We start from the raw sequence: 27,750 nt of genomic DNA on the forward strand, positions 1-27,750 counted from the left end.
CCCAGGAAAAGCTCTTAAAACCATGCGCAATTTCAAATTTTCTTTGGAGACTCATAAGGGTCCTTTATTTGTTAGACTTTTATTCCTCCCCATTCAGTTAAAAAAATTGTCACAGAAATTACAGATAATGCAAGAGGAAGAGTGCATGATGAGGGGAACAAATTATTTAAGATCCTGATGTACTGCCCATTTAAGATGTTTTAGTTTAGTTTATTACGCACAGAGAGTTGTGAGTCTGTGGAATTGTCTGCCTCAGAGGGCGGAGGAGGCCGGTTCTCTGGATACTTTCAAGAGAGAGCTTGATAGGGCCATAAAGATAGCGGAGTCAGGGGATATGGGGACAAGGCAGGAACGGGGTACTAATTGGGGATGATCAGCCATGATCACAGTGAATGGTGGTGCTGGCTCAAAGGGCCGAATGGCCTACTCCTGCACCTATTGTCTATTGTCTATTACTGTTACATGTGAAAAGGGGTTAATTTCCATAGCAAATGAGATTTAGAAACATAGAAACATAGAAACATAGAAAATAGGTGCAGGAGTAGGCCATTCGACCCTTCGAGCCTGCACCGCCATTCAATATGATCATGGCTGATCATCCAACTCAGTATCCTGTCGCTGCCTTCTCTCCATACCCCCTGATCCCTTTAGCCACAAGGGCCACATCTAACCCCCTCTTAAATATAGCCAATGAACTGGCCTCAACTACCTTCTGTGGCAGAGAATTCCACAGATTCACCACTCTCTGTGTGAAAAATGTTTTTCTCATCTCGGTCCCAAAATACTTCCCCCTTATCCTTAAACTGTGACCCCTTTAAGGATTTAAGGATTGAAAGTGATTCAGAAAAGGGTTTTTCACATTTAAAAATGGGTAAATCATCAGGCACATGAAATATATCTCAGGCTATTGACAGAAGCAGGAGGGGGATTTGTGCAGGCTCTGGCTGCAATGTTCCAGTCCTCTCCAGCCACAAGATTACATCCAGGGGACTAGAGGACTGCTAATGTGGTATTATTGTTAAAAAGAGATGAAGCAATAAGCCAAGTAATTACAGGCCAGTTAGTTTTTTCTCAGTATTGGGCAAATTAGTGACATCCATTCCAAGAGACAGTATAAACCTTTTGCTATCCTAGCATCATCTTCTTAAATCTCCTCTCCAGCATACTCACATATTTCCAATAATATGATGACCAGACTAGAACAAGGTTGTTTAGCTAGTGTTGTATATAATTCTAGCAAAACACCTCTCCAACAACTCAAATTCAATATATTGACTAGAACATCCTATATGCACAGTTTAAACATGTACTGGCAGTGTGGAGTTGTGAAGATAAATCGTATCTCAATAACGGATAATGGATTTTTTGAGCAGGTAGCTTGATTAGGAGAGTTTGATGAGGGCAATGTATTTTTTGTAATTTACGTTTATATTAGCAAGGCTTTTGATAATGGATTTTTTCCTGCATTTGAGTCCTTTCCATTTCAGAGCCTTCAGACAATTTTTGCTGCTTAAGGGGATAACTTAACTATTATCCACATTTGCAATTATTTAGTTTGTGCACTCAATCCATTGAGTTGCCTTGACCCCTCTCACAATCCCACCCTGCTTAGAGTAATTGGGAAATTTCAAAATATTACATTTTATTTCCTTATCTAAATTGTTAATATATATATTATGAATGAATAGCTGACACCCAAGGTTTGACCCCTCTGGTCCCCTACCAGTTCCCATCCACCAACCTAAAATGGGCGTATTTATTCCTACTCGCTGTATCCTGTCGGTCAACCAATTTGCAATCAATGTCAATAATGTATCTCCAAAAGTGTATTTTAATTTACACGCTAATCTTTCAAATGGAATCTTATCAACAAATTTCTGAATGTCCTAGTACACTACACCCACAGATTTTAACCAGAGCTTTCCCACAGTTGCACCATCAAAATCTCCAGTAGATATTGTAAAGCGTGATCTTTTCCAGAAGTTCATATCGAATGTGTCTGATACTGGTGATATTTTCCAAATCACCGTAATTTCCCACTCATACAACTTCTTTAAAATTTTGTTTCCCAAACTCTTTGGAAAGTTCCTTGTGTTCTGTGAAAACAGAACCGGTATTTGTTTAATTTGTTGGCCATTTCTTTGTTTCCCATTATGAATGATCAGTTCATCAACTGTTACCATCCATACTTGAATAATCTCTCTCTATTCATATTCTACTTTAAAGTTCACGGCAAGTTTATTTTCAAACATTATTTTTGCTATTTTAATCATTTTCTTTGTCATTTATTGCTAAAAGCTAAACTGCTGTCAATCATCAGGTTTACTATTTTGTCTGAAGAATAAGGGGTGGTCATTTAGGACTGAGATGAGGAAAAAAATTTCGCCCGGCGAGTTGCGAATCTGTGGAACGCAATGGAAGCCAATTCACTAGATGTTTTCAAGAGAGTTAGTTATAGCTCTTAGGTCTAATGGAATCAAGGGATATGGGGAGAAAGCAGGAATGGGGTACTGGTTTTGGATTATCAGCCATGATCATATTGAATGGCGGTGCTGGCTCGATGGGCTGAATGGCCCACTCCTGCACCTATTTGCTATGTCTGGGAATCATATATGGCTCCTTGTTGTATTTAATATTATCACTTTGTATATATTCTTTAATTTAGTTTATGTAATATAAGGGACTGAGGATTCTACTCTTTGGAATCCCACCTGGAATAGCTTTCAACCACAAAAACACTAATTGATGCTCTTTGCTTCCCATCACCAAACCAATTTGGATCCATGCGCTTTCACCTTTTTGATCAGTTTGCCAAATGGCACCTTATCAAAAGTTTTGCTAATATAAACATAAAGTACAAAAAATACACTGGCCTCATCAAACTCTCTCCTAATCAAGCTCCCTGCTCAAAAAATCCATTATCCGTTATTGAGATATGATTTCTCTTCACAACTCCACAGTGCCAGTACATGTTTAAATATCCCATATTTATATCCTGTGCATGTAGGATGTTCTAGAAAATATATAGAATTTACTGAAGTACTGAAGAAAACCCAAAATCCAAATCCGAATGGAACCGAAGGAAATAGACCTGGAAACGATAGAATGCAGAACTGATTAGTCGGCACCCTATTGGTGATGCTTCCGAGTGTTTCCCAATCAGAAGCCTTGGATGAACTCTGAGATCCGCACTCTTCTGAAGACCAGACACCGGGCATTCATGTCTGATGATACAGTGGTCTACAAGAAGTCCAGATACGACCATCAAAAAGGCCAAAAGGGACTTCTGCTCCAAGATACTATATATTAATCTAATTACCAAATATTCTGTTTTTTTTTGCTATACTCTGTTCTGCTCAGTCCCTTTTTTTAAATTATTACTCTGCAAGGGGCGGAACTAATTTAAACTAACATCTACGGAAGTTTACAAGAATTATCCCACCAGCATGTCTATAAGCTGTGATTTTTTACATTTAAAAAAATATTTTAACTTGCTTGTCACAGTCTTTATCTATCTTTTTTAAGGCACTTTTTCTTGGGAGGGTCTGGAATTGGGTTCACCCACCCAGCAACCAAAAGTCGTATTTTAAATATTGTGTTACTCCATTTGAAACTAGGGAAACCATGTAAGCTTTAATGCAAGACGATCCTTCTAGGAAAACTGGAGGAATTACCTTTTGTAGTTGGAACGTCAGGGTCAATGAGCCAATTAAAAGGGGTAAGGTCTTAGCCCATCTAAAATCTATTAATACTAATATAATATTTTTACAGGAGACGCATCTCAAGGATGGAGCTCATAACAGGCTGAAGGATAACTGGATTGGTCAATTATATCATTCTACTTTCCTTTCTAAAGCTAGTATCAAGCATATTAAATTAAAAAAAACAGGTCGGAACAATCAGAATTAGAGGGACAGATTAGACAGCTTGATTTAGAAAATGCTACCGATCCCTCTATTGACAAACAATAAGATAGCAGTATTAAAATTCAAGTTAAATCAAATTCATTCTTTATTGTTATTTCAATATACTAAGCAAAAAACTTTGAATTTGGTGACAAACCGCACAAACTCTTGGCACGTACACTGAGAAAAATGGAAAAAGATCACACCATTCAAAAAATGAGATCAGAAAAAGGTGAGCTGCTTACACTCCCTAAATATATCAATGAAAGATTTTTACACTTCTATCAAAATTTATACACATCTAAAGTTTCAGTAGAAACTATAAAGATTAAAAACTTCCTTGACAATTGCAATCTTCCGTCACTCGATGCGGCGGAACGTGAAGAATTAGGAGCGCAGATTACAATAAAAGATATTGAAGAGACTATTAAATCACTGAATGATGGTAAAACGCCAGGCCCAGATGGGTTCAGTAACGAATTTTATAAAAAATGTCACAAATTAATTTCTCCTCGTTTACAAGCCCTTTATATATACGCATTTAAAGAACAGACGTTACCACAAACTTTAGCCGAATCAACGATTACACTGATACCCAAAAAAGATAAAGATCTTGAAGAGCCAGGATCATATAGAGCAATAGCTCTTTTAAATACAGATCAGAAAATATTAGCTAAAACCCTGGCAAGAAGACTAAGTAAGTACGTTAGTAAATTAATACAACTCTGATACCCAAGAGACATTCAATCAATAATTTGAGACGCTTGTTTCATATAATGTACTCACACAGAATGATAAACGAAAACTTATCAATTATTTCCTTACATGCAGAAAAAGCATTTGACCAAGTAGAATGGGAATATCTCTTCACAGTATTGCAAAAAATCCAATTAGGAGGAAATTTTATTTAATGGATAAAGTGTTATATAACAATCCGACTGCCAGAATACTTACTAATCAAACTCTCTCACCTAAATTTCTATTATACAGGGGAAATAGACAGTGGTGTGCATTATCACCAATGTTATTTGCCCTTGCTATAGAACCCCTAGCTGAAAATATAGAAGTACATCCGAGCATTCATGGCTATAATACTAAATATACTAATAATTAGATTTTGTTATATGCAGATGATGCACTATTATATATTACTAACACCCGTCAGTATCCCAAATATACTAAATCTCATAGAACAATTTGGCTCCTTCTCAGGGTATAGAATAAACGGGAGCAAAAGTGAAATTATGTCGATAAAACCTCAAGACTCTTCACAACTCCTAAAATTTTGCTTTAGAATTGCCACGGAAAAATTTAAATATCTTGGAGTCTACGTGACCAGAACATATCCTTCCTTATTTCAAGCAAATTTTCCACCATTAATTACCAAACTAAATGCCCTTATCCAATTTTGGAAAACACTTCCGATTTCCCTTATAGGTAGAGTAAATGTCATAAAGATGATTTTCCTTCCACAACTCCTGTACCTATTTCAATCAACAGTAAAACCTCCCTAAAAACTTAAAAAAACAAAAAACCTCAACTCTGTGATTACAAACTTTATCTGGGATTGTAAAACTCACAGAATTCACAAACGACATTTATGCAAACCTAAAGAAATTGGTGGATTGGCTTTCCCTAATTTTTTTCTATATTACTGGGCAACTAATATTAAAAATTTAATCTACTGGATGGACGATACATGCCAACAAGTAAACTGGTTAAAAATGGAGAGGGAAGATTGTCCGCCTTTCAATATAGGCACGATTCTTCTCTCTCCAATACATCTGAAGAAATCAACGTATGAGAAAAATCCGATAATCCATAGCACCTTACGAATCTGGAAACAGGTGAAATCAACCCTTAACGTGCCAATAATCCCTCGTTTAAACCGTCTACTTTAAACAGGGTGTTTGTACAATGGGAAAGCTTAGGAATTAAAATGCTGGGTGACCTTTATGAGTTGGGGACCTTCCTCTCATTTCAAGAATTACAGTTAAAATATCATTTGAAAGGTAGTCAATACTTCAGATATTTTCAAATACAAGACTATGTGAAAATACACACGCAAGATTGTCACTCCATGAGTCCAGATATACTGGATGAATGCATGAACAGAAAGGCGGATTCAAATAAGTTAATATCGTACTTCAATAATATCCTTTTAAATCTACATAACCCATCGTCGGAAATAAATAGGCGAGCTTGGGAAGAGAAAATGGGTTTAACAATTTCAAAGGATAGTTGGGAGGAAGGTCTTCTATATATACATTACTGTTCTCTTAAAGTTAAGCACTCACTAATCCAATTTAAAATACTGCATAGACTTTATCATTCAAAGTCCTAATTGAACAAGATCTTCCCAAATGTCTCTCCTATCTGTATTAAATGTCTCCTCCAAGAAGCAACTATAACCCATTCTTTGGTTTCCTGTACAAAATTACAAAACTTCTTGGGGGGAATTTTTGATATCTTTTCCAAAATACTTAAAACTAAATTGGATCCCGATATAAAACTGATCACACTAGGTATGTCAGAGGCCTGTTCTGAGCTAACAATATTTCAAAGACATTTCCTTAACTACGGCCTGATAATGGCGAAAAAATTAATACTTAAATTTTGGAAACAGCCAACACTCCCTACAGTGAAGATGTGGATCACAAATATGTCCGAGACACTACATTTGGAAAACATTAGGCTTGTCTTGGCGGAAAACCCAGATCAATTTCTCAAGACATGGACACCCTTTACTGAATTCTTACATCAATAGCATGGAGCAACACAAATTTAAATTTAAATCCGATGCTGGGTTGTGTGAGGTGGGCAGGGGGGACACGAGGCAAGGTATATCTCCACCTTTCTTTTTCTTTCTTCTTATTTCTATATCTTTCTGCCACACTACCTTGGTAGTTTAGGGAACTTACTTTTGTTCTTTTTCAATCTATCTTTTCACATATTCTTTTTTCTTTCTTGTTATCTTTTTCTTTTCTTTTTTTTCATTTTCATGGTTTAGGTTATAAGGATAAAAATGAAGCTGTACAATAATTGTATAATTTTAGATGCCGAATGTTTTATCTCTGTACAAATGCTTTTAATAAAAATTTAATAATAAATAAATAAATACATAATAATAATAATAATAAATAATCTTAGATTAGGATGCCTTAATGTACAAAACAACTTGGATGCTCGTGCTAGTCACTAAAAATACTGCAGACATGTAGATGAGGCAAGAATTTGTTCATAAATTTAAGAGCAGAATTAGGTCATTTGACCCATCAAGTCTACCATGCCATTCAGTCAAGGCTGCCCTATCTTTCACTCTCAACCTCATACTCTTTCTCCCCATAAACATTGACACCCGTACTAATTTAAGAAGGCAATTAGTGTGTTAACTAAAACAGCAAGTATATTTGAGGTAGGCAGGAAGGATGTCTATTTACAATTATGTCGGGCATTGTTAGATTGCGGTGTGTTGTGTGCCTTGTGTTTTCTGAGCTGAGAAAGGAGACTTACCATTGAGAGAGAGCAAGAAAGATTCACTAGATTGATTCCTAAAATGGTCGGTGTGGGCAAGTTGGGCTGTAGGGCCTGTTTTCTTGCTACAGTATATGACTAATTCTATAAGAGGACAGATTAGATTAGGGTTCCCAACCTGGGGTACATTTACCCCCAGGGGGTAAATTTCGCTACCCAGGGGGTAACTTTGTTGATTCTGGATTTGTACATATCGTTTCTCATTGACTGACTGTTTTTGGTTCTGGTATAGCGGTATCAGTTCATCATTAGTTGTTCATAAATAAGTGAAATAACATGTTTATGTGCTATTAAAGTTGCCCGGGGTAAAGGGTCGAAAAAGGTTGGGAACACCTGGATTAGATCAAATTTTATTTATTTTAGTTTATTTTCACTTGTTATAAAGAATACTAATTCTTTATAGGATCTAATTGAAACGTACATCGTTCTGACAAGGTTAGGCAGATTGGATGCTGAGAATGGGGAGTCAGGTCCTGCTCCTATTATCAATATTTCTATGTTTCTATATTAAATTATTTAGAAATATGACTCGGGGGCGTGATGAAAAATGTTTGCACATGATACAAAAAATATTATGCAGCTAATATATATAACACGAGTCAGGCAACAGTTTGAGAAGTGTGCACAGTTTTCTGGTCGCCATATTCCTGGAAAGATGTGACTACATCGATGATGATGATGATGATGCAAAGATGTACAAAGACTTTGCCAGGACTGGAATATGAAAAAAAAGATTAGATAAACAGGGGACATGAAACAAAGAACTACAAATGCTGCAAATGTGAAATAAAAGTAGAGACTGAGAATACTCAAAGGGTCAAGCAACATCTATGGAGAGCAAAACAGAGTTAACTTTTTCAGGTCAATAACCTTCCTTCAGAACCAGGACACTGTAGGAGAGTTGCAGAAAAATAGCAGGGGAGGAGATAACCGAGGGAATGTTTGCATGAGAATGCAGATCAACAGAAGAAAATGTTGGTGTTGACTATGATGTGCAGAAAGCTTGTTAAAAACAATTTGTTTGGAGGAAATATGCATGGAGAAGAGAAACAATCCCTGCTGGATTTGTGAGACAGAGCTCAGTCATTGTTGGATATTTGAAACAAAGAGGAATGCTGCGAAAGCTTGGCAGTTCAGTCAAAATCTATGGGAAGGTAGACCAGGTCATATCGGAACTAGTTAAGGATGGGAAAAAATGCATCTGCAGAAAATAGGAAATGAAAGCAGATCAGGAAAAATATGAAATGAAAGCAGATCAGGAATCAGTCATGGTAAAGAAAAAGAGTAAATTTACCCGCTGAGTCAGCAGTATCTATGTGCCCCACCTCCACTAATGCTGCCTGACTAGCTGAACTGTTGGAACATTACCTGCTCATATACACAGTTCTGATACAAATATTAAATGTTCATTGTCTGAACTAGTTGAAATGAATTTTGGATCACAAAAATCAAAGCAGGCCAAACACAGAGGGATCAGAGTGGAAGTGGACTGGAGAATTTAAGTGATCAGTAACTGGTGTACTTAATGGACATATTCTGCTAACCTGTCACCCATTATGAGTGCAGATCATCCAGTGCAGATGGACATTGGGCACCTTGGGTACCACTAAATTGGCAGAAATGCAAGTGAATCACTAGATGAAGTGTTTGAGTGCCTGAATTGTTGGAGGTTAATAAGTTAAAGAGCAGGGGTAGCAACTCCTGGGGTTACTCGGGAGGATGATGTGAGAAGGGTGTGGTGTTATTGGTTGGAGGACAGTTGCTCTCTTTGGAACCCAGAAGGTTGAGAGATACTTCACTGAGGTGAATATAATTATTGGGAGCCAAGCTAAAGTAAATAGGAAGGCCATAGCAGAGTGGCCAGAAAACCATTAGACATAGATTTGGATAATAGGTGGAAGGATTAGAGGGGAAATTAGAATATTATTTATTTCATCCAGATGTCTGGAACACATCACCTTAAAGGGTGGTAAAGACAGTAACCCTCGTGATACTTGAGGAGCGGTGACTGCTTGGCTCAGGACCTAGTGGTAGAAATTTCCATTAAATTGTAGACCTCTTTTGTGGGCTAAACGGCCCACTTCTGTATTCTGAATTTTATATAATTGGCACAGGACCGATATCACTTGTGAGCTAGCACAATTCAGCAAGCAATGTGTATTCATCCTGTACAGTGGGGAATATGTGTGTAGCTACTGGATATTACGATGGCCTAATTCAATGATTTTAAACTAAAACCAAATACTTAAAACTGTTTTGCTAGCGTTTGACCCAGGATTATTAATTCAGTAACAGTAAATATGGTAACTAGTTCAGGACGATAGGATAATTTATATGTTGTCTTGGGCGCATCAAAATCCACTGAGCCCAATACTAATACTACGTTAAAATCACCCTTTCTTGCCATTCATCTATTGAAAGTGATCGCCACCGTTTCACAGTGGGAACAATTCCGTCGTAAATTTATTTATTGCGGGAACACAGAAGAGACACGATAACCATATGAGTGTTGCGGTGTTTGGTCTGCTTGCATATTTGCATTTAGTTGCCATAGCAAAGCAAAAATCTTCCCCACGATTTCGAAATGTAAACAACGTTATTATTCTTTTTAATAGTCTTCATCTGAATTTACTTTTCCTAAGTTCAATATTAAACAATAAATGTATTTTCCCGATGTATAATGTACTGCTCGATTGGAAATATGAAACTGCTTTTTGTGTCGAGTTAGTAATCATTGCTCCTGTACTTCGCAGTTCACTGCGTTTGATCTCTGACAACGTTTGACATCAATCGCTGCCTGCGGTTCGTCCGCTGTTTGACAATTTCTCGCTGCTATGATCCGCGAGGCCCAGATCTGATCGGCCTGACGGCCGCACATCGCCGTCTCTTGATTCTTAAGAATCTCAGGCACATTAATAAATTATAACCTAGTAGCAATACAGTAATAAAACACAAATCATAACAATGCATTTGTTTCAATAAAGCTTACATGAAAAAATAGATTTGCGGCTCATCCAAACAATCGAATAACATAATCGAATAATTTCTCGGATTTAATATTTATTTTAACAAATAAGAAAAATGTGAAAGCTGCACTGCTATTAATTGCGAGGAGTTCTATCTATCCGGGGAATCCAATCAATCAGCTGAGGCGGTTGTTAAATTCCCCGTTCATTGATTAGCCTGGAATTTCATTGCCTTGACCCACTGATGACCGATGAAAGTCCCGCCCGTAACAGACCGAACAGCCGCGCGTCCTCTGACAGATAGATATAGCTAGGCGGCTGTTCATAAATAAAAAACTGCGGCTGCCACTAATTAAAGTAGAAATGTAAGGTGAAACGGGAGAGAAATGGGAACCAAGTTTTTTTTTTAACAGTTCCTTTCCCATGAAGTTTTGGCTACACCCAGCCCAAATTATCCCTCTGTGCTGTCCGTTAATCTGCTATAATAAACATTTCCTCTGTAGACAAAGAACACCTAGCACGGCAGAAACTAGTCGACAGGCTTGTGTTAGGCATCGCAGCAGGAAGACACGCGGATCCTGATGTGCCGTCTGCTTTCTCCTGTACTTACAGCGCTCAGTGCCAACAACTCGTAGCTCACACACCGAGACTGGGATGAGAATCCATGTACATGCCTCGCCGCGAACTGCCAGCTAATACACCAGCCAACTACTTTTCCTGATCTGTTTATCCTCTTATCCACATTTTTTTTTAATTACGGGATTGAATGGAACTGTATGGGAAGGTAAGGCATTGCTTGTAACTATACTCACAGGCTTCCTCTTTAAAGGCCGAGTTTCCGTAATATCAGAAAAGGCTGTGGTCTTTCGCATTCTTGGGAATTTCGCGACAAATAATCAGATTATTTGCTTTCCCCTTAACTACACTTAACCACACTGTTTTTAAATAAGTACAAAATCAATTTTCTTCGCGCACACCTTAATGATATTTCACATGGTTTATTTCAGCACAACATATTTTCCCAAGGATGCAAGTATTTTTTAATAAAACACATAGCAGCTGACTTTATGCACACCGAATTATTATTTTTAGGTATAGCAACGCTTTGCAAAATTTCCGTCAGATTGGTTCCGCAGGTCGATGCCACAAGATGCAAGGAAAGCATCGCTGCTCGCATCCGAGCTTGCAGCCTGTTCTCCACGGCTGTTACACGGGCAGGTGTGCCGGGAGTTGTAGTCGGTTGGGGGGGGCAAGTTATTCTCTCCCATTGTCCAGAGACGGCCGCGATACAAGATGACTACAGGTCCCAGAGTGCGCTGCAGCAACCGCACATGCGCAACTCGGGCGCGGTGCCAATACAAAAGTGGGTGGCAGCGGGAGGGAAGCGGCTCGTTGCGCTCGCTCGGCTTTCAGCACAGGCTCCGGCAGCATGAGGCACGAAGCACCAATGCAGGTCTGTACAACCTCTCACATCACGCACCAGATGGCAAATGCAAACGCCGACCACATAAACCCTTTCCCTCCTTGCTTTAAAAATGCCAACGAAGCTCATTCACATCGATCCTGATCGCAAATGCAACATTTTAAACATAATGACAATAACTTGCGCGAAGACACAATTTGTAAGGTTTTCCCAAATAAATCTATTTCACAGTTCTTCTTGTCAATTGGAGTTGTTCAGTTGCAAGGATTTCACATGCTCGCGTTGAGATAGATGTTATTTTTGAAATATGAACAAGATTTTTCTCCGAGACCGAAATCCTCCGTCGATGGGTGTTCAATATCTTATAGCGTTTAAGAGCTGCTCAGATCGAAGGAATATGACCAGAAGGTGGACGAAATTGTGATGACAGATGAATTTCTGCATCGGGATTGCTTAATTAATTTGTACTATTTGGTTACTATTTGGACATTGTCTCTCATAATAATCGTATGCATTTTTCTTGCAATTAATTTGGGCGGTACAGTCAGTTACCAAGATGTCTGAGCTGCAGTGTAGGAAGCACATCCATTTGACTTGAATGTACCGACTTTTTCGTATATTGGTGTATTAATGAAATGGGACGCAAATTCCAACGAAAGGATATTCTGCACGTTTTGAAATCCATTAGATTTATTCTGGTAAAATTAGAGTTTAAACGATTTCCAATCTGAGCAGCCTACATTCTGAGACTATCATTATCAAGTGGAATAATAAATATGTTTGTCTATATTTTGTCCTGAAATCAAGTTTTACAGAACTGTAGTATATTTAATTTCTGTATTAAAATCCAATTTCAAAACAAAATTGCTATGATGTTAGAAAACTATTCTGTGGACCATTCTCAATATTTTAATGTGCCACTGACTAAATAATTGAAACATATACTTTTGTTTGTTACACAATTTGGGAAAAATGTTTTGTTGATTTGGCACACAATGGAATTTGCATAAGTTCTTGGAAACTTTAAATTGTAAGAAGGTTTATGTTTAACAGTTACATTTGGTTATATTGCCAGGACTAATTGAATTAGTAGTAGTGGACCCTAAATGATACTATCTGCTATTACAAGTTGCAGAAATGTTCTAATTCTTCTCCTATAAGCAGTTTATATAATAGACAATGTGTCGTGTAGCTATCCAACGCTCTCCATTCCAGCTACAAGACAAAAGATATTTCTGCACAGAAAATATTCCGGCTAAGCACTGGTAGAATGGCTAGCATCAATTTAACGTTATTTCTCTCTTATAGTTTAAGCTATTCTAGGATATATCACGATGTTATCCTTTAAGTAAATTATAAAAGTCAAAGATAAAGAAATGACAGAATCAGTCTCTTGCCTCCCAGAATGATTGCATTTAGGAATGCACCATCCATTACAACATTTGACATTACATTCCAGATGGTGCCACACTGAAATTGGACCATGTTTAATTAGCTTGGTGAGCATTTATCCTCATTGACCCTGCGATGTAAAGGGAAAATTATCATCTGGTCATAAAAATAAGAGCAGTTCATACTATTTGTCATTCAGTTACATTATCAAAATGAACACCATTTTACCACCTTAGATCCATGTCCTTTAATATTTTCATTGCTCCTTTTTTTATTGCTGGGCAATGCCTCTTGATAGATGATGGATGCTGTGGATATCAGGTGCCAGTAGGTTAATCCTTTGTTGTAAAGCAATTCTGGGATGATGGGAATAACGAAGGCTTGGACAGGGTGTTGAAGGAGGCACCCATGGCAATATTGTCAGAAAAGTTTAAATGATTGAAAAGCATAGTGTTTACTTCTACTGCGGATGTAAAATGTTAGAGCCCCTGTGAGTTGCAGTCTTCTGCCAACAGCTCTTATACTTGCTTTGCTGCCTTCCTCTGAAAATCTATTAAGTAGATGGGGAATGGGGAAAATCACCTGGAAAAAATACCCAAATATTATAGGAGAGCCCAAGGATATTTTGTTGGAACTTCGTGACATTAAGTCTCACTTCTATCTGTGCATTTCGTTCTTACTGCTTTATTTCCCGGAAGGCTTTGATTTTTCTGTTGCTGATCAATGTACTGTGGAGAATGATCATTTGCACTATCGCATTTGTTTTTTCCTCAATCTTTTTTCATCCCTTACTCCATCCCATTTCCTGTTTCCTCTTTTCCTTTAGTCTCAATCCTTTTTCCTGAAATTCCCATCTCCTCCTCAATCCCTTATGTCTGTACTGAATGCAACAGAGGGTTAATTATGTTCAAGAAAAACATTGTGGATACTGGACAGTAATAAAAAGGAAAAATATTGGAAATGTTCATTATATCACACAAAATCTATGGTGAGAAAGAACAGATTTAATGAAATGTTGACAGTTTTTCACTCCACGATGGCTGCCTAACCGATTGAATATGTCTAGCATTTTCTGCTTGTATTTCACTGAGAAAATCATGCATTATGGTATCATGCCTTGGTCAAACCTCATCTTGGACACACATCAGAGAGAGAGTGGGACCCCTCGGGAATTAAAGCGGTCAACTCTGCATGGAGCCACAGGAGATGGGCAAGGTCCACAACAAGTGTATCTACTCTGTTTTTACAGTGACGAAACAACTGAGGAATAGGGTATTTGCATCAATCGATGGTAGTGTCTTGACAGCAGTCAGTATTACGGTTGACGAGGTGCTGAAGGTCCTGATGGGTGTGAAGGTAGACAAATCTCCAAGAACAGATTGGATATATCCAAGGACACTGGGAAGCTAGCAGTAAATTTTCAGGTGCCCTGGCTGAAATGTACAAGTTGTTATTTAATGGTGAAGTGCCATAAGACTGGAGGGTGGCTACTATTGTGCTTCTATTCAAGAAGAGCTGCAACGAAAAGCCTGGGCACTGTAAGCCAGTGAGCCTAACATCTGTGGTTGGAAGGTTACTGGAGAATATCCTGAGGTATATGATATAAATACATTTAGATGGACAGGGACTGATTTGGAATAATCAGCATGGTTTTATACGTGGGAGTTCATGTGACACAAATCTGATTGCGTTTTTTGAAGATGTAACCAAAAAGGTTGATGAGGGCACAGCGGTAGATGTTGTTCATATGGATTTCAGCAAGGCATTCGACAAGGTTCTGCATGGCATGCTGCTCTGGAAGATTAGATCGATGGAATCCAAGGAGAGATAGCTGAATGAATAGAAAATTGGCTTCATGGATGGAAGATGGTGATGGTGGGAGGTTGCTTTTCGGACTGGAGGCCTGTGATTAGTGGTGTGCCTCAGGGTTCTGTGCTGGGCCCATTGCTGTTTGTCATCTATGTCAATGATTTGGATGGGAATGTGTAAGGCCCAATTAGCGAAATTTTCAGATGGCACAAAAGTGGGTGATATTGTAGACAGTGAAGATGGTTATCAAATATTGCAGCAGGATCTTGATCGATTGGGTAGGTTGGCTGTGGAATGGTTAATGAAATTTAATACAGTGAAATATGAGGTGGTGCATTTTGGTCTAGCATGGGCATGGCCTATACAGTGAATGGTAGGGCTCTGGGGAGTGTTGTGTAGCAGAGAGGTCTAGGAGTGCAGGTACATATTTGTATACTTGATCAGCCATGATCATATTGAATGGCGGTGCAGGCTCGAAGGGCCGAATGGCCTACTCCTGCACCTAATTTCTATGTTTCTATGTTTCTATTTCCTTGAAAGTAGTGTCACACGTAGGTAGGGTGGTCAAAAGGGCTCTCAGCACATTGGCCTTCATCAGTCAGAATATTGAGAATAAGTTGGGAGGTCATGTTGCAGTTACAAAAGACGCTGGGGATGCCTCATTTACAATATCGTTGTCAGTTTTGTGCACCATGTTATAGGAAAGATGTCAAGTTGGAAAGGGCGCAGAGAAGATTTATGAGATGTTGCCAGGACTTGAGTGCCTGAGCGAGAGGTTGAGCTGGCAAGGACACTATTCCTTGGAGCGCAGGAGGATGTGGGATGATCTTACAGAAGTGAACAAAATCAGGAGAGGAATAGATTGGGTAAACACACAGACCCCCTTGCCCAGAGTAAGTGAATCAACAACAGAGAACATAGGTTTAAGGTGAGAGGGGAAAGATTTATTAGGAAACTGAGGGGTAACTTTTACACAAAGATGCTAGTGGAGGTAGTTGAGGAAAGTATTATTGTAGCGTTTCAGAAAAAGTTAGACAGGTACGTGGATAGGATAGGCTTTGAGATATATGGGCCAAATGCAGGCAACCAGGATGTGTGAATGGGATATGTTGGTCGGTGCAGGCAAGTTGGGCCAAAGGGCCTGTTCATGACTATGATTAATCAAATTTGGGCTTGAAGGAAAAGGTACATTTGTGTTAAAGGAGTGCAAAACAGAAAATATCAGAATGATACTGTGCTAAAAAAAGGTTAAATGACAGAGATGTGTTGGTTAAATATTATATTTCATTCAGGAAAGAAGGGAAATGAATTGAGGTTTTTTAAAACAAAGTGATTTGATAGGATTGGATGTTGAGAAATTGCTTCCTCTGCGTGAATCTAGACCAAGGGAATTTTGTAGTTGTAGTCTAACTGAATGAAGATAGCTCTATTTTACATAAAAATGGTAGACTTGGGAACTATCCTTTGCAATTCATCAATTTTAGGTCAACTAGGGCTAACCAAATCAAGGGCTATGGGGAGAAAGCAGGAATGGGAGTACTGCATTTGGATGATCAGCCATGATCATATTGAATGGTGGTGCTGGCTTGAAGGGCTGAATGGCTGCACCTATTTTCTATATACCTCTTTTTCTAGCTAAGTCGTCAATGAAATGTATGCCAGGCTAGCATGATAAGAAATATGAAGAAATGGCAGGTGTGGTGAGTTATAATGCACACAAACCATAATCTCTGAGCATGGAATCACAGACAGAAGAGGCTGTGACTACTCCAGCTCCCATTCAGCATTTCTCTCCAGCCTGCTGCCTGTTTATTGCTTTTGCAGCATTGAACCGGGAATCTGACTGTTTAGTTTTCAAAGTGCTCTTTGTGCATATATTGGAATTGCTGACTGTAGTTGGCACAGATATAATGAGGAAGTAAATGTGTCCATTTCCATTTTACTGTTGTGTACATATGCTTCATCATGTTCGTCTCTTCATCCCCTAGCTCTCCATTCTGTTTTCCACTCCCTTTCTTTGTTCCCTCCCATTTGTGTTTTTATCAACTACTAATGCCCATTCAGCCTATCACTTCCTTCTTTATGCTGCAAAATTATTGTCCCCCTCTTCACTCCTCTTCCTCATCTCTTTACTTTCTTACCCAATAATAATGAAAGAATGGTGATACTTTCCAAACCAGGATGGTGTGTGACTTGGAATGCTGCAGATCAAAGCTTTCCCAAGCGGTTCTTGCATTTGTCCATTGTGGTGAAGGAGGTTTTACTGATGTCCTTTAATTTTGCAGGTGGTACTGCATCCACAGTGCACTAATGATGAAGGTAGTGGATGTTGATAGTGGTGGAGTGTCCAAGATCAAATGGCTGGTGGTGAAGAAGTAAATGGACAGTATTCCATCATACTCTTCACTTGAGCTTCATGGCTTTCGATCCTATGAAAGGCAGCATTGCCTGAGGACTGTGGATATAGTTAGAAATGCAATACAGTGGATTATCGAATTAATTGCAAGTTACTCAAAAGATTACTTTTTATTTAAAACATCTATTGTAGATGGGGACGGTTTAAAAAAAATAAACGATGCTAGTTGCTGGAATATCTCCATGTAGGAAAAAAAAAGTTACAATCTGATCTTATAAATATATTGCATCTGTAATCAAACAGCGTGGAAAGAAATTATTCATCTCATTGCACTTTTGCTGGCTTTGAAAGTGCTATCCAAATTAAACCAAGTCTGCTGCTTATCTTTAAAAAATATTTTTCTCCAGGAAACATCCATATCAATTTTGAATTTATTTTTTCGTATTGAGTCTACTTCCTCTGTCCTTTGAACAGTGTATTCCAGATCTTACCCACCAAATGCACCACAAGATTAATTCAGCTCCTGATTGCTTTGCTAATCAAATAAAACCTGACACTCAACAAAGGCCTAACAAATGGAATATAATGTGCGAACATTTGAAAATTTCCACTTGTCAGGAAAAATAAAGGATCATGTTATCTTTCCAAATACAAATAATTCTGAGAGATTGCAGAGCAAGTGCAGATTAAAATACAGAGGGATCTGGCTGTTCTACAACATGATTCATTTAACGTTAGGATGCAGGTGCAAATAATTCAGAAAACTAACAGGATCTTATGATTCATTGCTAAATCTATTGAAACTTTTGAAATTGAAAACTGTCTTCGATTAGTAATTTGTAAGTTACCGGAAAACAGGAGGATGACTCATTTAATATGATTAATTTAACGTTAGAATGCAGGTGCATTCTGGAAGGGCTGCAAGGACAAACCAGGATACCACAGGCAGGTGATCTTAACATCAGTGATGGGAAAGCTACTGGAAAAGCAAGAATGGATTAGAGATAGTCAACAGGGCTTTATGTGTGGACAAATCATTTTAGAGAAATTTTATTGAGTATTTTGGAGATGAGCAGGAGGATAGATGAGGACAGGGTGGTAGACACTGTCTACATGGTCTTTGTGACATGGATTTTAGCAAGTGCTTTGACAAGATCACAATGGTGGATTGGTCCAAATGATTATGGAGTGTGTGCTAGCCACTTGGATACCAAATTGCCTTGATGCTGGAAGGCAGAGGGCGGTCGTGGATTGTTGTTTTCACCTGTGATCAATGATGTTCTGTAGGGATAGTGCTGGGTTCCCTGTGGTTTGTCACATATATTAATGATTTGGAGGAGAATGTATGTTTGCAGAAAACACCAGAAAAGGTCAACTAACCAACTGGGAAAATTGTGAAAGGAATGGCAGATGGGATTTAAGTCAGACAAGGATGAAGTGATGTATTTTTGGAATTTAATTCAGGACATACAATAAATGGCAAGGTCCTGGCGAGTGCTGTTGAACACAAAGACCTCGGGGTACAAGTACGTTGTTTCATAAAAATGGTAACAAACAGGATGGTGAATGACATGCTTGACTTTATGGACCGAGGCATTCAGTACAAGAGTTGCGACATGTTACAATGTACAAAATGTTGGTTGGGCCGCACTTGGAATATAGTATGCAGTTCACAGTGTTGGGCTAACCAACATTTGAACAACTACTCTGAGAAGGATCTGATAAAGCTAGAGATGGTGTAACAAAGATTCGCAGATATTGGATGGATGGATTGATGACTTGAGGACTTGAGGAGAGACTAGATAGGTTGAAGGAAGAAGGGAAGCCTTATTGAGGTTGAATGAGGCTGTGTGGTGATCTTATTCAGGTTTATAATATCATGAGAGACATGGATAATGCGGATGGTCACAGTCTTCTTGCATGGATTGGGGCATCTAATATTAGAGGGTATAGATTTAAGGTGTGAATATTTAAAGGGGATATGTGTGGCAGGTTTTACATGCAGAGGGAATTGCGTGTATAGTACCAGATGATGAGGTGGTTGAGGCAGGTACACCAAGAAGATTTTAAAATGAAACATTTTAGATTGAATGAATTATACTTAATTATCACATATGACATGTCACAGTGAGATTCTTTGTTTTGCATACCCAAGGTTTGCAAAGAGTCGCCACATATAGGGTGCTGACAAAGTTGCATAGTTTTCCATTTAGTCCTCGATGGTCCCCCTTTGTGCTCTGCGCCCCCCCACCCCACCCCACGCTTTTATTATACAAATACTTTTATTCAAAAAAATAAAAATAAATATACAAATTAGCACAATAAAAGACTGCCTATGTTGATAGTTTTACAAACTAATGATCATCAAATTAATATAACCTCAACTTTATCAACAAAACACTCAACCTCCCGCGGCGTCCAGCGTTCACGGAAGGCCTCCAAAGTCCCCGTGGACACCGCATGTTCCCTCTCCAGGGACACGCGGGCACGGATGTGGGCCCGGAAAAGGGGCAGGCAGTTGGTGCGGCCGTCGACTACCCGCTGCCTGGACCCGCGAATGGCCATCTTGGCCAGGCCCAGGAGCAGAAGGACAGGGAGATCCCCCCCTCCCTCCCGACCTTCGGATGTAACGGATGTCCAAATATCAGGAGTGTGGGGCTAAACTGTAGCCAAAACTTGAGGAAAAGCCTCTTCAGATAGTGGAACAGGGGCTGCAACCTCTCACACTGCATGTACAAATGGAATGCGGTCTCTTCTTCGCCGCAGAAGTGCCTGGTGGCTGGCGAGTCCGTCAGTACCTGTTACAAGCCACAGCCATGTACAGTACTCTCCACCCCAGATCCCTGATGTAAAGGGGGGAGGAATCCCTTATAGAGAGATCTCCAGTGAGGACCACTCCTGCCGTCAGGTGGTAACACGGACCGCCAGGGCGTGTCTGGAAGGAAGACAAGGGTGAGGAGGTGCAGAGTGTGCAGGAGCAGCCTGTACAGTACACACCTCTCCGCATCACGGAACAGCAACTTGGAAAGGCGGCTCGTGTTGCGTGCGGCTGGCTCTCGGGTAAGGACCCGGACCATAGGTCCTATGAGCAATTCCGACGCAGCGGGGGTAAGCTTGGCCGGAATCGCTCCACGCACACTCCTCTCCATCAATACCCACCATGACAGAGTGAGGACCGGTCAGCCTCGCAGCCACAACGCCCCCTGTGGAGAAGCGCCCTGGCTGAAGGTGAACAGATTTCTGGCTTTAAGTATATCTCAATAAAAGTCAGGTAACTCCCGCCTAGTGTGTCGACTGATGCCCGCTACCGGGAGCAGTGTACCCTCCTGGAGGCAGGGACTCTGGCGGAAATAATACGTCGCCAGCGCGTGCCATCTATGAGGACACTCGGAATACATATACCTCCGCAGGGTTCTGAGACAGAGAGCCGCCACCTGGGTATGGACACAAACCAGCACCTGACCGCCCTCCTTCAACGGGAGACTCGGAATCCCTGCAGAGACCCATTGATTCTTCTCTCCCCAGAAGAAGTTCACCGACCTCCTCTGGATCATGGTGACAAATAAAGTGGGCGGGACCAGAGTGGCCAGCCAGTACCACAACATAGAGCCACCAGCTGGTTTATGACCATTGCTCACCCCGGTAAGAGAGCACGCCAAGGAGGCCTGACCAAAACCCTAGCCGGGCAACGACTTTAGCCTTCAACTCCCTCCAGTTCGCAGGCCAAGCCCCCTCAGTGGGACTCGGGTAGAACCCCAGGTAGAGGAGGTGCGTGGTGCTCCACACATAAGCTGTCATCTCCTCCGGCAGGGAGTCCAATTGCCACTGACCCACCAAGAGACCAGAACACTTCCCCCATTTGATCCTGGCGGAGGATGCAGCTGAGAAAACATTCTGGCACTCACACATCCTCTGCAGGTCAACAGGGTCGGCGAACATCAAAAGGACTTCATCGGCATAGGCTGAAAGAACCACCTGCACCCTTGACCCCAGTAAAGCCAGCCATCCCATGCTGGGTTCCCCTGGGTTCCCCTTTGTTCTCGGCAATTCCCCCACACCTGGTTCGTCTGTGGATGTCAGAAGCCTGCATCCTTTCACCTTAGTTTCTGCAGATGTCCTTGATAGTCCTTGTGATGTTTCACTGTTGATGGACCAGCTTTTATCCAGCACCAACTGAAGTTGCTGTATGGGATCACTGTATTTTAATTTCAGGGACCGCTGTATTTTAATTGCAACGGTGCCCATTTGATAGTGTCATTGATCACATTATTAGTTTCTCACGAATGATGGTACCAGTTCAGAGAAAATGATTTGCTACAGAGGAAACTGGGATAAAGTTTGCCACCATTTTGTTAAATTGCTGAGAGTTTAACTAAACATTCAACAGCAGTATATTTTTCTGTAAATTCCAGAATTGTATCCCTGGCTGCTTACTGGTAATTGCGATATAACACAGCCATGTTTAGTTTAGCTTAGTTTATTGTCACGTGTACCGAGGTACAATAAAAAGCTTCTCGTTGCGTGCTAACCAGTCAGCATAAAGACTCGACATGATGACATGTATTATTTTAATTTAGCTACCTCTAATTATTTATGAATCTTTGACATAATTCTTGTTCAAAATATTTATTTGATGTGTATGTTTGCGGCGAATGTATTATTTGAAGGTACTCTGTAATCTGTATTCCAGATGGCATCGACACAGGATTCTCGATTTGTTCAGAAGGACACAGCTGACCAGAACTTTGACTACATGTTTAAGCTACTGATCATTGGCAACAGCAGTGTTGGGAAAACGTCGTTTCTCTTCCGCTATGCTGATGATTCGTTTACATCTGCCTTTGTAAGCACCGTTGGTATTGACTTCAAGGTAAAGACCGTCTTCAGGAATGAGAAAAGGATTAAGTTGCAAATTTGGGTAAGTTAATGCACATGATTTTTGTTTTAGGCTTCTTCAATTTTTCATGTATCTATCAACTCAGTTGGAATTTTTCTTGCATCTCAGTTTGCTATGAATCAGTTTAGAATTCTTTCATTTTTAAATTCAATGGATGCTTTAAATTGGTAGTCGTAAAGGTTATGCTGTTTTCTCTGAAATATAAATAAATTGGGTGCACTTATTTAGTTGCTGAAAGGAGTGATGTCGACTGTGTGTTCTCCTCCCTCCCGATCTTTACATTGATCTAATAAATAAAATCTCTGGTAGTTTTAGTTCACCAAATAGCTAAAAAATATTTGTAACTCAAGTCGGAATAATTTAGCATAATAAAGGCTAAATGGTGATTCTGTACAGAAGGGCATTAACTAAAACTGGTTTGAAGAGATCATGTAGAAAGTCTGGAGATGGCAATTAGGGACAGAAATTCAAAGGTTATTTTCTTTCAAATTTGTAGTCGCTCTTGATTTTGGATAAGCCACCCTTTTTTCAGGTTTCACCGTCATCAGGTGCTCTCAAGAATGAAAAAAGTATTTTTAATTATTTTGCGATGTACTTCTGTGATTCCCTACCTGTCTTCCCTTTTCTAGCCTCTAAAGACACACTTTAGGGAATTGTATTCGAATAAGATGATTAAAATATACTGTGCAAAGATTCTACTGGTTTATTTTAGGCATTTATTTGTATATTAACTATTGTTTGCATTGGAAACATGACCAAATTGACCTTCACTCATCTTCTTGTGGACAGCATTGAAATAAATGATTTGTTCATTAAAAATTTGGATGGAAAAAGATAGACTCTGTCATGCAGAAATTATCTTGTATTTTGTGAAATGATGGCAAAATTATAATAATCATTGACTGTGTGTGACTTTACTGATAGGATTGTTTTTTTTAAATAATATTTATTTTATTATAAAATGTGTTAATGTATTTATAAAAAGACGATTTTGAAGGAATATGCTATAGGAGTATTTTTCAATGAACCAAAAAGAACCAGATACAATATGTTAGTAAAAGCTGCTCAAATAGCCTGTTTCTGCTCATCATCAATGTTGAGATGACGCCAGTGGATAATTCCATTATAAAAGTGTAAAGACCAATAGATGAGATAATTTCCTTATTGGAACAGTTGTTTCCCTTTTCTGTACAGAGATTTGATTGCATGTGCTGTCTGGTTTTGAGTATAATCAGATTATGACAATATCTGTTGTGTCAGGTTACACTGCCACTGAGATACCCGTAACATCAGTCAATGGTCCAGAATATTTCCTTAACAATGCTAAAACCTCAAACATAACATTATACTGAACATTGTTTGGTATTTGAAACAGAGCCATGAGTAAGAGATTCGTACATTGAATCAGCTTGCTTTAATAGCCAGTTTAGTTAGCATTGTATTTAGTCATATAATAATTGGTTGTCAGAATTTCAAAGTCACACTTTTATCTCTCTTTTAATTGCATGTTTTACACTGATACCCTTATAACTTTGGTTGCCATAACAGATATCGAGTAGCTTACAATGAGTTGTGCTTGCATGAGACCGTCTCACTTGGTCTGTGTATTTAGAATAATTAGGCTTCCAAATGCATTATAACTACATGTAGAATCAGTTTATATATATATATGCAGAACATAAAACAGCACAGCACTGGAAAAGCTCCTTTAACCAACAATGTCTGTGCTGAGCATGGGAAGATGTGAATAGTGGTGAGATCCCATTGGAGGTGATGAAAATTTTGGTGGATTATGTGCTGTATGAGACAGCTGATGGGATGATAGGTGAGGACTGGGGGGGGGGGGGGGGGGGGGGGGGGCTCTGTGCCTGTTGCAACTGGGAGGGAGGAGGAGCTAAGGGATACACAGGAGGCACGTGTGAGGGACTCGTCTATGATAGAATTTGGGAAAACCTGTTCCCTAAAGAATGAGGACATCTCGTATGTCCTGATATGAAACACCTCATCTTGGGCGCAGATGCGACGGAGACGGAGGAATTGGGAGTAGGAAATAAAGTTTTTGCAGGAGGCCGGGTAATACGAAGTGTAGTCTAGATAGCTGTGAGAGTCAGAAGATGTGGTAGATACGAGGCAGGTTGTGTCTCACAAACTCAATTGAGTTTTCTGAGGTAGTGACAAAGGAGATTGATGAAAGTTGGTTGGTGTAATGCATGAATTTTAGTAAGGCTTTTGATAAGGTCTCCTATGGATGGCTGATCCAGAAGATTAAGATGCATAGGAATCATGATGCCTTGGTCATATGGATTTGTAACTGGCTTATTCATAGAGAACCGAGGGTTGTGATGGAAGGTAGATATTCTGGCTGGAGGTCTGTGGAGTTCCGCAGGCATCTTGTGCTGGGACCTCTGCTATTTGCGATATGTACAAATGATCTAAATGTAAATATAGATGGGTTGGTAAGTATGTTTCTGAAGAGACCAAAATTTAAGGCGTTGCTGGCTGCGAAAAAGGCTGTCAGAAAATAATGCAGGATATAGATCAGCTGTGGAAGTGGATGGAGAAATGGCAGATGGTGTTTGCAGATCCGGGCAAGGTGTTACATTTTGAGAGATTGAATGTACGGAGAGAGTATGTAGTTAATGGCAGGACCCGTAACAGCATTGATGTGCAGAGGGATCTTAGAGACCAAGTTGATAGTTTAGAAAAGGTGGCAGCACGTCGATAGGGTGGTAAAGTAAGCGTATGGTATGTTTGCCTTCATTGTTGTGGGCAGTGAGTACAATAGTAAGGAAGTCATGGTGAAGCTCTATAGGACCTTAGTTAGGCTGCATTTGGAATATGACATGCAGTTCTGGTCGCCCTATTACAGGAAATATGTGAAAGAAAGGGTGCAGAAGAGGTTTACCAAAATGCTGTCTGCATTAGAGGGTTTCAGCTACAGGAAGTTGAACAGACTTGGATTGTTTTCTCTGGAACATCAGATGTGGAGGGGAGACTTCTTAGAATATCAATTATGAAAGGCATATATAAGGCAAGAACCTTTTACCCAGGGTGGAGATGCCCAAACACTGGAGGTATAGCTATAAGGTGAGAGAGGGAAAGTTTAATAGAAATGTGCGGGGCAGGTTTTTTATGTGGTGGGGGCCTGCAACTCATTGTTAGGGTTGGTGGTGGAGGCAGATATGACAGTTCAGCTGGGCATCTTGAGGGTTTTAGAAAGGCACATGGAACTGCAGGGATTAGAGGGATGTGGATCATGTGGAGGCAGATGATATCAGTTCAGCTGGGCTTGTTCAGCACATGCATTGTGGGCCAAAGGGTCCATTCCTGTGCTGCATTGTTTTATGTTCTATATTGTACGGTCCTATGGGGGGGGGGGCTATAGTACAATCCCATCCGAGTGATTGCAACTTTCTTAAACAATTCCTGGACCACCTAGTCTCTGTAATGGCCACAACACCATGATTCTATACTCTGATCCAGGCTCTAAGTTCATCACCTTTCCCTGTTCTATTCCCTGCATTTAAGTAAACACAGTTTAGCCGATCAATCTCACTGTGTTTGCTAAAAGTACTCCAGAGCCTCATTTAATCTCCTATGTAATTTAGGTTGCATACATCTAAATGATCTGTAAATTCCTTTTAGTGTAACATTTCTTTGCCCAGTAAAATGTATTGGGTTAGTTGTACAGTGGATATGGATGGAATGGTGTCTTGGATTCATTTCAGTTTCTTCTTCCCATTGAATTAACGTTCAATGAAACAACTGTTAATTATTAGGAATAAATAATGGTAAATTGAATCTCTGGTGTCAGTTCCTGTCTGTAATCACTGTATTCAGGTCAGGACGTTCATAAATGTCATGCTGGGGAAGGCAATATGTGCTGTTATGGCAATTATGACACTCAAAATTCAAAAATAAATCTGTAGTTAGGTTTTCAATTATTGGAACACCATGCATCATTCATGAAAAAAAAAACATAGTTCCTTGCTATCTGCAAAATTGTGTCATGCATTTCACATGCTGTTATTTTTAACATCTAAGCAAAGCTTTAAAATCTTTACACAGATTCCTGACATGGAGTGTAAAGTAGATGACAAGGACTCAAACACAGTTCCCTCCATAGGATTGGGACAAAGACCCAATCATTTATTTATTTGCCTCTGTACTCCACAATTTGGGATAAGTAACACAAAAAAAAAATCACTAGTGGTTAAAGTGCACATTGTCAGATTTTATTAAAGGCCATTTTAATACATTTTTGTTTCCCCATGTAGAAATTACAGCTGTGTTTACACATAGTTTCCCATTTCAGGGCACCATAATGTTTGGGACACATGGCTTCACAGGCATTTGTAATTGCTCAGGTGTGTTTAATTGCCTCCTTAATGCAGATATGAGAGAGCTCTCAGCACCTAGTCTTTCCACCAGTCTTCCATCACCTGTAGAAACTTTTATTGCTGTTTATCAACATGAGGACCAAAGTTGTGCCAATGATAGTCAAAGATGCCATTATGAGACTGAGAAACAAGAATAAAACTGTTAGAGACATCAGCCAAACATTAGGCTTACCAAAATCAACTGTTTTGAAACATCATTAATAAGAAAGAGAGCATTGGTGAGCTTATTAATTGCAAAGGGACTGGCTGGCTAAGGAAGACCTCCACAGCTGATGACAGAAAAATTCTCTCTATAATAAAGATAAATCCCCAAACACTTGTCCGACAGATCAGAAACACTCTTCAGGAGTCTGGTGTGGATTTGTCAATGACGACTGTCCACTGAAGACTTCACAAACAGAAATACAGAGGCTACACTGCAAGATGCAAACCATTGGTTAGCTACAAAAATAGGATGGTCAGGTTATAGTTTGCCAAGAAGTAATTAAAAGAGCAACCACAGTTCTGGAAAAAATGAGACGGAGATTAACATATCAGAGTGATGGCAAGAGCAAAGTATGGAGGAGAGAAAGAACTGCCCAAGATTCAAAGCATACCACCTCATCTGTGAAACACGATGGTGGGGGTGTTATGGCCTGGCATGTATGGCTGCTAAACATACTGGCTCACTTATCTTCATTGATGATACAACTGCTGATTGTAATAGCAGAATGAATTCCGAAGTGTATAGACACATCCTATCTGCTCAAGTTCAAACAAATGCCTCAAAACTCATTGGCCGGTGGTTCATTCTACAGCAAGCCAATGATCCCTAACATACTGCTAAAGCAACAAAGGAGTTTTTCAAAGCTAAAAATGGTAAGTTCTTGAGTGGCCAAATCAATCGCCTGATCTGAACCCAATTGAGCATGCCTTTTATATACTGAAGAGAAAACTAAAGGGGACTAGCCGCCAAAACAAGCATAAGCTAAAGATGGCTGCAATACAGGCCTGGCAGAGCATCACCGGAGAAGACACCCAGCAACTGGTGATGTCCATGAATCACAGACTTCGAGCAGTCATTGCCTG

The 27,750-nt window shown here is 39.7% G+C and overlaps 1 protein-coding gene across 2 annotated transcripts in view; it reads left to right on the forward strand.

Moving 5' to 3' along the window:
• The first annotated feature begins 10,893 nt into the window (after window positions 1-10,893).
• rab3c (RAB3C, member RAS oncogene family) overlaps window positions 10,894-27,750 on the forward strand; it is a 145,846-nt gene continuing 128,989 nt past the window's right edge. The window contains exons 1-2 of one of the 2 annotated variants that reach the window (XM_055634691.1): window positions 10,894-11,189; window positions 22,076-22,303. In XM_055634691.1, the coding sequence (XP_055490666.1) occupies window positions 11,172-11,189; window positions 22,076-22,303 (246 nt within the window). In that variant the 5' untranslated portion in view covers window positions 10,894-11,171. Of the gene's footprint in view, window positions 11,190-11,709; window positions 11,859-22,075; window positions 22,304-27,750 lie in introns of those variants that run through there. The other variant, XM_055634682.1, reaches the window with a different exon arrangement.

Source organism: Leucoraja erinacea, chromosome 1 (genome assembly GCF_028641065.1).
Source record: "Leucoraja erinacea ecotype New England chromosome 1, Leri_hhj_1, whole genome shotgun sequence".
In the NCBI taxonomy this organism is placed as follows: domain Eukaryota; kingdom Metazoa; phylum Chordata; class Chondrichthyes; order Rajiformes; family Rajidae; genus Leucoraja; species Leucoraja erinaceus.